Source organism: Neodiprion virginianus, chromosome 2 (genome assembly GCF_021901495.1).
Source record: "Neodiprion virginianus isolate iyNeoVirg1 chromosome 2, iyNeoVirg1.1, whole genome shotgun sequence".
Classification (NCBI taxonomy): domain Eukaryota; kingdom Metazoa; phylum Arthropoda; class Insecta; order Hymenoptera; family Diprionidae; genus Neodiprion; species Neodiprion virginianus.
This window is the reverse complement of record NC_060878.1, coordinates 24,246,944-24,257,946: the sequence shown is the minus strand read 5'-3', so window position 1 is coordinate 24,257,946 and position 11,003 is coordinate 24,246,944. Positions and strand designations below refer to the sequence as shown.

At 35.5% G+C, this 11,003-nt stretch overlaps 2 protein-coding genes across 3 annotated transcripts in view; both read right to left on the bottom strand.

Moving 5' to 3' along the window:
- Positions 1-5,096, bottom strand: part of LOC124297689 (juvenile hormone esterase-like) — a 30,925-nt gene extending 25,829 nt beyond the window's left edge. For both annotated transcript variants that reach the window (XM_046748967.1, XM_046748968.1), the window contains exon 1: positions 4,758-5,096. In XM_046748967.1, coding sequence (XP_046604923.1) covers positions 4,758-5,026 — 269 coding nt within the window. In that variant the 5' untranslated portion in view covers positions 5,027-5,096. The remainder of the gene's footprint in view (positions 1-4,757) is intronic.
- Positions 5,097-9,135: 4,039 nt separating this feature from the next.
- Positions 9,136-11,003, bottom strand: part of LOC124297690 (esterase E4-like) — a 32,889-nt gene continuing 31,021 nt past the window's right edge. Inside the window, exons 6-7 of the mRNA XM_046748969.1 lie at positions 10,184-10,500; positions 9,136-9,490 (exon numbers count right to left, since the gene is read on the bottom strand). Of these exons, the coding sequence (XP_046604925.1) occupies positions 9,328-9,490; positions 10,184-10,500 (480 nt within the window). The 3' untranslated portion in view covers positions 9,136-9,327. The remainder of the gene's footprint in view (positions 9,491-10,183; positions 10,501-11,003) is intronic.

Below are 11,003 nucleotides of genomic sequence, written 5' to 3'. Positions count from 1 at the left end.
GCTGAGCAGCTTCACGGATAACATTCATAAGAGTCATATTTCTCAAATAAGGACAGTGTATTTTGAAGTAAGGAAGTCTTCATATTTTTCATCTGTATATTTTGCAAATTTTGCTGATTTTGAATCTTTTCTTGATGTAAGTGTGTTTGTTGACATGGATCGAGCATAATATGGGGAAGAAGTGATCAAAGCCGTATGTTTCGTCCCTTACTTGTACGTCAATGCTATCGGCTATTGCTATAGCAGAAACGACTATATGTATATTGGACATTGTACCGCTGCGAATACCTATGTTTGTGTTTGAATTTGTATTGTGCAAGAACAGATTTTTGAGATCAATACTACACTCTGGTCTTTCTCCGGTTGTATGAGTGTTTATGCAATTACATTTTTTGTTACGTGTGCTGAAGTCTACTGGCAGTATTGAATTTTGATTATGACCAATAGAGTCAGCTATTTTGTTCCATTGGCATGTGTAAGAGTTACTTGTAGGGCTCTGTAGCAAGTAATAATATCTATTAAAGGTGAGTGTAGAGCATATGCCGAATAAATTAATATCTTTTGTTTGCGATGATACTTGTTTCAAGTCGCTCAAATTTGGAATTTTTCGAACTATGTATAAAATACCTTTACCGCGAGCGTATAGTCTATCTTTGCGCAATGTGTCAAAACCAGGTATGTTATAAGTCCTTTAGCATTATGACTAGAGGGACCATTTTGTTTGTGTACTTTTGAACTATTTTTAACATGTTATATTCACCGTATGAATGTTAGCGATAAATTCTTCTAGTTTAGCAAGACTTATAAGATAAACAATGTTAGAAGGAGTTTATAATGTTCACTGCTGGTTGTGTTTTCTGTCAAATTTATTTTAAAGTAGGATTGGTATGGACTTGAATTTTCTTTCTTGAGTTGCAAGTTACTTCTTCAAAGCCTTCTCTGTGAATCAAAACAAAAAAGCGAGGATCTTTTTTGTTTGAGGCAGAGGAGCCACTGCTTGATAGCACTCGTTTTTGTTGAGTAGTTTGAGGTAAGGCAGGAAAGTCGTTATTTACTGTTTGTTCTTGACTTTTCGTTGTTTTTTCATTATTTTTGTTTATGTTCTGATTGTTTGTATTAACGCTTTCATTGATTAATGTTTGGTCTGTATTAATGACTTGATTGGCTTCTGCATTTTTGCAGTATTTCGCTAGGTGACCTTCTTCTTTGCATAAAAAACAAGTAAGTTTTTCAGCGGAGAAATATGCGCAATATTTGGTGTTGTCATGCGGAAATTCCAGGTTGTTTGAAATTTTTTTTACGTCCGTAGGTTACACATACATTTATCGTCTAAAGCTTACAATATGTGTGTATCCTGGTATATTCATTCCTGCTCTGATAGAGTTCATTTGTGGTACAGGAGCGATATTGAGTTTTTCAACTTCTGTTTCTATTATAGCGTGGGGTATTACAGGACACACGTGTGATGTAATGATTTTTTTAGCTTTGGATACAAGTGGACGTAATATTGATGTAACTTCACCAACTTTAGCTTGTGTATTTTCGTCAGTGTGTTTGTCAGCGAGCGCTTTACTCACAAACATTTAGTTTCGATGATGTCAAGATTATCGATGAAGACGACAATTGGCAAAATGTCTTATTAAAGTAATCATACGCATTTCTAAGAACGATACAATTAACGAACGCACCGACATTCAACACATAAGCCACTTATATCCTAGCATCATTTAACTAATCGTAAGTCACCTTTTCAAAATAATATTGTTAAATTTTCGTGCCTTTGAAACTCTAATAAAAACTGGATCTATGATTAATTCAGACAACTTAAGTCATCGATATACGGTAAGAAAAGCATTTTGACTTCTTAACAAGCGATCACTTCCTCCTCTTATACCATGAAACCGACACCGAAGCGCTAAGGATAGTAAAATATTGCAAATCTTGTTCCTCATTCTGATTGTATTTTACAACTCATCATATATATTTCTGTCTCGAACTGAAATTAATCTCTCTTTCTCACGAAATTGTAATTTGTGCATAAATTTAATTAACGTAACAGTGGTACACACGTGTTTAACCTACAAAAATGGTTAGTGCACTTAGCACTTGGCACTATCAAATTAAGTAGCTGCCTTATTGTTATATTTAAATAAATTGTTGCTTGAAGATGGTTGTACTGGGCCAACCCAAAACGTTGATCGCTATCAATCTAACAACATGTCATTCAATGACCTTCCCCGACGAAACTCTTCTAATTAAGGAATGCATCATAGTAACTTGTAATATAATTGATATGTCAGCAGAATTGAAAAAATATGATGGTTTATTTTACAAAAATGTGTCACGCATTTTTTCAAACATTCTTGGAACTCCTAATTTACCATCAAAAAAATCGTTAAAGGTTGTTAGTCAGTAAATAATACAAATTTGCAACCTTTCATGAAGATGTAAAATTTTTTTAAGACGGTTACGTCCGGCGTACCACCTCTTTCTATTTTCCTGTTCGCTAACTCTCCCACAGTTTTCATATTATAATCATGATCTCTGTCCTGTTCTCTTATCTCTATCTAGCCTCACGCTACTCACTATTGCCCTTACTCACCTAATTCTATTCCCATCCTTCAGCATCCTCACACCTTTTCTGCACCCGTACGTTTCCTCTCTGGAGACACTCCTATTCTAACTCTCAACAACGTCACATCTAGACCTCTTATATATCTTTCGCATAGCACACCTAATTCCTATGGCTATCTGAACTTCTACGCAATAAACACATAATCGATATATCAATCACACCCAAGTTTATTCAACACTCATCCCAACTTCCGGTTGTCCTAGTACGTAAAAGCGAAGCCGAACCTGTTTATTCCTACCGCTCAGGAATAAACCTCCTTCACGGACGTAACAAGTCCAAAAACTATATACAAACCTTCTCCTTTTATTTGTGCATAACCCTGTTCCGCTGTTATCAACGATTTTGATGCAAACGCGATTAGGCGTTGTTCCCCGTTTGGCACAATATGTGAAATTACAGCTCCTACTCCATATCACCGAGCAGGGCAATTTCACAAGGAATGCGACAGGAATAAAATTTTGAACGAAATTTTTGTTGGATTCACTAATAAGAATATGGTAGTTCTCGCTATTATTTCAGTCTATTCAAACTATCAGATTTCGCTGATGCATCAGCCACAAATTTTATTACTTGTATTTCGATTGCTTGAAAAACCTTTTACTAGATGTATGAAAGATGAAAACTCTGGTCTCGACTGAAAAATCAGCTGCGATTCACGTTCAGGTCTGGGGTAAGATGACGTGTTTCAGGTGAAAATAAAGCAACACTTTATGGGCACCAATGAGTGACGTATAGGTGTGAAAAACGTTCAAGCGAGTAAGATACAGATGAAACTGTTTGATATAGTCTACGAGCAGATACTGCCGATACCATCGGAATTTATCGTACAAACGAAAAAAACGTATAAGTGAGATACGCATTTGATCAAGGTTTTACCAGAATCGTGTAAATCCATTTCTCAAACTTCCAAAACTTCTCATTTCAATTTATTTGCCTCTATTTACTGCTCACACTGCATGCTCTGTATTACAAAAATATTAGCACAATATTTGTTCTCTACAAACGCAGCTGCAACACTGTAAAAATATATTATTGCTAGAATATTTCCCATTATTCTAATGGCCAAAATATTATAAAGTCGCATCATATTTCTAGTTTCAAAAGTCGAAAATTCGATGTTTTAGAAATGTTTAATTAAATCATTGCAGAAATATCATAAGAATACGTAAACAAACGGAGACACAAATCTTGCCGCAGGGTAATTACTATGGGATATTTTATTCGTTCCTGGTGGTGTTGGAACGGACACGAGGATAATGACAACTCAGGACTAACATGTGATAAAGAAAAAGGAAAAACAGAATGACTTTATTACACTGAATAATCAAAGAAACAAATCGTGACACGCCTTGAGCCATTCGTACACTCGACTGATCGCTTTTGCCATTTCTCGAACACACGCTCGTTACCGAAAAAACGGGCGATGCTGGACACTCTCGCGCGCCCTCTCGCGGAGACTCTCTCACACACGCAAAACCGTCACTCGGCCGGTATTTCAGATTCCTACATTACTACCTTGAATAAACATTGCGCATTATGGTACGAAGCATTTCAAACATTGCAAAGTTAAGTTTCCTCATTATTGCGCAATATGTCTATAAGATTTCGAGTTTCGCAAAGACACATTGCTATGAGTCTTCTGCAATATTAGAACTAAATTATACGCGATTTGTGTTCATGAAGTACTTAAATTGGTATTCACTTGGTCTGTTACATGATTGCATCTTGGGAATAACTGATTAATATAATTCGTGATATTATCAGCAGAATCAACAAACTTTGTTATCTACCTCAAATACTGTGGCACAAATTGATATGTGTTAAGATAAGTGTGCCAATTATTGATACGTTTAGACCCAATTATTGAACCTTTTATTTTTCAAAATTTTTAATCAACATTGCAAATTGTGAATTTCTTGATGACTAGAACCAATTACCAGAGGGTTAGGCACTATAAATTTGTTTTTTTTTTTTGTTAAGTTTAAAACTAAGGTTCAAACAGACACAACCAAGAAAGGTCAATAATTGGGACAAGATCAATTACTGGGACACTCACCTCAAACTGATGGGCGAGAATTACCGTTAAATCACTAATCTGAAATCCTAAACCTGATTCACAAACCTGAGATCTCCAACGGGGGGCTGAGCAAATGGAATTCCTTTGAAGCCAAAAAAACTTCTCCCGCGGCGTGTGACCATATTTATACCTCGGAGTGTTCCTTGAGGAATCGTCGTTTCTGGACGCGGCAGATCTTCCTGACTAATAATCGGCACATTTCCCGGCTGAGGTACATTACAATTGGTAAGACAAATGCTCAATAAAAGCACCTCCAACAAATAGTTCGTTGCGTTATATTGGCACGTGAACGCTGCGGCAATTTCTGCAGACATGACTGACTACGGCTTTCCAGCAAAAGTGATACTTCACGGAGGTTTACCAAATTGTTAAATGGCGACGTGCTATCTAATATTTACATTATATAGATAAACACTCATTGGGTAACGAGAAGTGATAAGCAAACAATAAATTGAATCTATATTTGAAATTATTTGCGAGAGGCACATTTAAGACTTGTGTGTGTGACTTGTTGACATGTGCACACATGAGACATCTATATATGGCTATTCATGTGATTTACATTATTTTAGCCATTTAGAACGGCCCAGCCGTTCATTTCATATGATATGAAAGAATCATATCCATATTTAAACGAGAAAAATTTGCTAGAAAGAGTACAATTTCTAAAATTTTCAGGTGAGTTGAAAAATTAACGACGCAGCCAGCAATCGAACCTGGTATCTAGAGATGCTCTACCGGAGACTTACTCCACTACATATATAGATTTCTCATGTGTGCGCATGTCAACAAGTCACGCACACAAGTCTTAAATGTGCCTCTCGCGATGAATTTCAAATATATATATATATATATATATTCAAAGGCACACGAAACAAAATCATCTCGAATACAGGTGATGAGAGAAATTAATGACAATGTAGTCAGGGCGGCTAGGTAATCTAGTGGAGTAAGTCTCCGGTAAAGCATCTCTAGATACCAGGTTCGATTCCTGGCTCCGTCGTTAATTTTTCAACTCACCTGAAAATTTTCGAAATTGTATTCTTTCTGATAAATTGAATCGCCTGTGACGTAATAAAAATCATAGTAAAACACATGGACTGGTACAAACAACGCTAAGCGTCCGTTTAACATACTTTGGTCCACTGTTTAGTTCCATTTACTCAATTTTCGTATTCCGTCTTTACCCTCCGTTGTTCTTGGTTTTTTTTTACCTACCTTCTCTTCTTATCTAATTTTCTTAACATTATATACTTTGTTACACTCTCGTCTAAAGTCAGTCCAGGCGGTATGAATTTAATCATTATTTCGTTTTCGTATGTTGTCCCTTCTTCAAATTCTATGTACAGATTAGCTCCCTGCGACCTGTTCTTCGCACTTCGTCATTCAATAATAGATGGAATAGTAGTAGTGTAGTGACATTAGCAGTAGCAGTAAAAGTAATAATAATATTTTTAGTTACAAAAACGATAACAACAACAACAACAACAACATCAATGATAATAATAATAATAAATAAGATTACGTATACCACTTTGAAAAAATTATTATATTCTATACACAATTATTATTATTATTACAGCACGCGAATGAAGAATACCAATTATTCAAAGCGATGGAAAATTCGAACGAAAACATATACATGGTGATTGGTCATTTTGAAACTTGATAAATCACTCAAAAATAATGTCTCACTCTCTCGTTCTCTTGATAACAAATGAAAAAGAAATAAGTTTGGAACGTTGCAAATGATTGTAGAAGAAACAAAAAAAGATAGGTGAAATTTATTTTCAGGTTAAATAGGAATATAATTATGAAGATAGTAAGAGATTGAAAACCAAAAGAAAATATCAATAAAAACTTTAATTTAAACAGATTCGTCGATTGTTAAATTTTTCCCTTAATCCGTTTATTTTCTCTTTCTTTCTTTCTTTCTTTCTCTGCTGAGCGCAGCACGACACTGAGAGTAAAGCGCGGAGAGTTAATTCTTCGTCCTCTGTACGTCATGTACACTGGTTTTCCTTTACTATTCCTTATCCTTCTTGTTATTCAATCTCTTTAATTCGCTTTAGTGGACCGGCACTAATCGCGGCACGTCGAATGACAGATAAAACCGTTATAGTCGACGAGCTGCTTTTAGTTTTAATATTATAGTTATAACACCGAGTTAAAGTAAAATACCCTGGCTAAAAAGCTTGACTTAAATAGTCTTATGATAAATTTCACTCCGTCTTTGTCAAATTGCAATTTAAAAAATGAAAGAACAAAGTTATCTATAAGTGCTTATTCTCCAATAGGTGAAACTAAATTTTAAATGTATTGACCCTCCTGAAGCGATCTAATTTCGATTCAACATCGCCAATTTTAACTTACACGAAAATATTTTTTATAACACATTAACAGAAATATAACTCGAAGTAATATATTGCGTACCAAGGGCGTAAGGCGGGCTTTTTTAAACCGAGTGTGAAGATTGCAGTACGAGTCGAAGGCAAGTTAGCACGAGGCAACCACACAAGGTTACCAACTAGCAATAAGTCCGCTTAGCGCTTGGTGCCCAATATACTATTTTGTAACGCATGTACCTATGGATTATTTTCACAATTTAAAACACGTTATAAGTAAATGAACATATTTTATCTCCATTATTGATAATTTTTTTTTTAATTTTGAAAAATTTTTTTGCTGGCGTTTTCTTTGTTTTAGTTTTGTTTTTTTTTTCTGCCCGCCACCTTGAAGACTGTCACTGTAGGCCTTCTTAATGGGTTAAAAAACGCGGAAATCATGCACGCGCTACGGAAAAATCTTATTTGAGCATTCAACAAAGAAAAGAAATAGCCTTATCTACATGGGGAGATCATCAGAACTCGACAACATTCAACCCTTACCCCCTTGGATTCTCTGCCACCTTTTTCTTACATTTCTTGAGACGCAGCAGATAATAAGTATTTTTAGATTTCAACTCATACAGGTTTGTAGTTATAAAATTTCTTACATTTAAAATTGTCGCTATGAAGAACATTTTCAATTGACTATAACTACTGAACGCTAAATTTTCAAAATCGAATACTTTTTACCTAGAAAATTGAGGGAGATAAATATTTAAAAAATATATAGTGTCTACTTCGTTATAAGAAATGTAATGAACCAACAGTTTAAGAATCCTAACGGTGCGAAGGTCGGCCGTTTGTTGACTTGACATGGAAAGCCCGACGTGTAATATTCATTTCCCGCTAACAATCATCGCTATCTGTGCTTCGACAATAACAGAGTAAGCTGAAGGCAAACACAGAGCTAAATTAGAGGTACAGCTACGTGTTAACGAAAATTATGATTTGAAAGAATATTTAATGAACATGAATGCTAATTATGCTCACAAAAAGCGTTCGCTTAAAATATTATGCTGCATTTGCGGATAGAATTTGCGAAGAATATGGCGGTACATCTTGTATTTCTTTTAAAAACAACTGAGTCTACCCTACATCTACTACACATTGCTATGCAACCGTTGTCGGTTCCCTGTGTTGAATGAATTCCATCGATTGAAGGCGCATTAATGAAAAAAGCGATAAAAGACTTTGATGTGAGCATAACCTGCCACGTTGATAACATCGTTTTAAAACTTCATACTGGCTGTGAAGATGAAATATCTAACTGTATGATCTAAAAAAGAATAAAACAACATAATATTTATCTTTCATTTTAATGATTCTTAAGAGCGATCTTACACGCCTACATAATGATGTAATTGATAATAATTGATATTAAGTGTAAAATCTGTTATGATTCATGAAGCAAAACATGAAAACTTACATCTTGCCCTTAACCTGCGGGAAAAATGGAAAGCTTATACGGGCAACATGGAATGTACAGGATAACCCTACATTTAACGATTAGTCCGTACGAGACAACCATCTTCTATATCAGTACACAGCTCACCTGCCCAACCATAATACAATGAACACTGTACCCAGTCTGTAAGTGGTTCCAAATATTGTTCGCCATAAAATAGATGAAACACATCATCCAGTGAGAGCTGGATAGGAATCTGATAACAGATAGGAATCTGATCCGTCACTGCAAAATGTATCTGCCATGCGCTGGATGCAACAAATAAGAACATAAATGATACATAACGGACTTGCAAGGATATGAATCTCATCCATATCTGTGATATCATTGATACGTATCACTGTTCTGTGCCTGTTATATAGCTGCCACGATGTTTTGTCGCAGACATGATAGAGTAAATGTACGGTACATGTAGAGCACATATGATGTAGCTGTAATTTCGGAAGGAACAAGATTCAAGTATTTGTTACGTTACTGGAATGTGAATGTGCTGCCTGGGGAACCATTCGACATAAGTTTGTAAGTATTGTTTATTCGGGCTAATCAATGCTCGATTGTTTGATTACTTGGATATTTATTGAATAACAGAACTTATGTGATACAATATAATACTTGCTTATTACTATACTTGTTCGACTAGAAAAAAGGTAAGTAGTAGGGTTGAGTGCCGACAGAGGCGCCAACCTACTTATGTCTAACTTTTTTTTTCGCGGTATTATTCGTATTTACTTTTATTGAATATATTCAACAGTAAAAAAGTCAATTATGTGGTGGCATAGAGCTTATTCCAAAACTGCATTCGCTCCACGTGAAAACCAGTTTTCATTTCAATACTAGCATCAGGTCCATTCCCTATCTGAAGATAATTATCTTCGGACGGTGAGTATGGCTTCCAAATTGTGTTGCCTGTATTCAGTTCTGGAACTCTGGAAGCATGTCGTGACATGTCGTTGAATATCGTTTAAAATAAATTAGGTGCACCAATTGGGGCCACTTTTATAAGGTTCTTTATTTATTAATATGACTTTTGATCTATTCAATTACACAATTCATTACTAAAATACGACGTTAAGATCATTTCTGACAAAAACATCTAATTTTAAGGTACTTTATGGATCAAAAATCAGTGTTCGCATTAGTCGGAGCATCTTTGTACCATTTGTGGCCATAACCTTCAATAATACGTAACTACGATAGCCACAATTAAAACTAAAAATAAGCAAAACTAGTATATCTAGTCTGCCTTATTATAAATATGACCTGTAATTGTAGATTTTTATATGATTAACACGGCATGGAATATTGTAGAAATATTGCAGCAAGGTAACATTGCAACAACTCAATTTTTCAAGGTATGAATTAATTTATAAAATTTCACAGTGACGTAACTTTGCAAGATTTCATACATTTAGGTTCATTCAGACCACATTATGCAATGTTGTATAAAACCCTGCAGCTATATTTTTGTCGAAAGTACAAGAATATACCTTTGCAATATTCCTGCAAACTGTCTTTAACATTTCCACTGCCAGCAGAAAGTTAAAATATTGCTAAAATATTTCTTTGACGTTACATATAAATTTGTTTCTGCAATACTGGACATCATGTAGAAACCTTACCCCTTAGTCGCAAAAGATGTCCATAATTGCACCATCGTGTCTACCATGTGCCAATCAGTATCGCTGAATTCGTAACCTGGTGGTCCAAACATTTCCGGCCGTCCAGGAAGGAGATATAGAAACTCATCAGCATGTGCCACGCCCCAATCATCTTCGTTACCGCCGCTGAACATGTAGCTGTAGCTTACAGTGCCCCGGTAGTCAAAAGAGCAGAAATACAGGGGATTTTTCGCGTGGATCACATGTTGCTGTACCGAGGCCCAAGCAGGGTAAATAAACGTGGCGTCGCCCATGAGTTGTGTGAAGTTACCCAACAGCTAAAAGAGTGGTATGGGGTCAAAAAGTATAATGGCCAAACCACAGAAAGGTTACAATCACTGATCTCTGTACTAACTGGATGGCTGACTCAGATGCTACCAGCACACGGCAGCTTGTGCCAATTACAAGCTCCAAAAACCGAAACTAACGCTGCAATATCCGAAGTTATACTAAAAGGTTGACGTGACATGCGGGACGAAATTAGCATAATATTCTCTCTTAACGTCGGGAGTGTGAAAATTCGAAAAGATGGCAAAAATAGACATATGTATTATTATGAACTTTCAAACTAATACAATGATCACATTTACGCTTAAATAAAAGAATTATTATGCTTTTTAATCCACAATTTTAGAAGTATGTACTCAACATACTCGTTACATTTCGATAAATAAAGTTGAAATTTATTACATTCCTTGAAATTCGATTACACAAGGATTTTTCGATGAGAATAGATTTTAATAATACATGGTTGTGCAATATTCAATGGAACATCCACTCT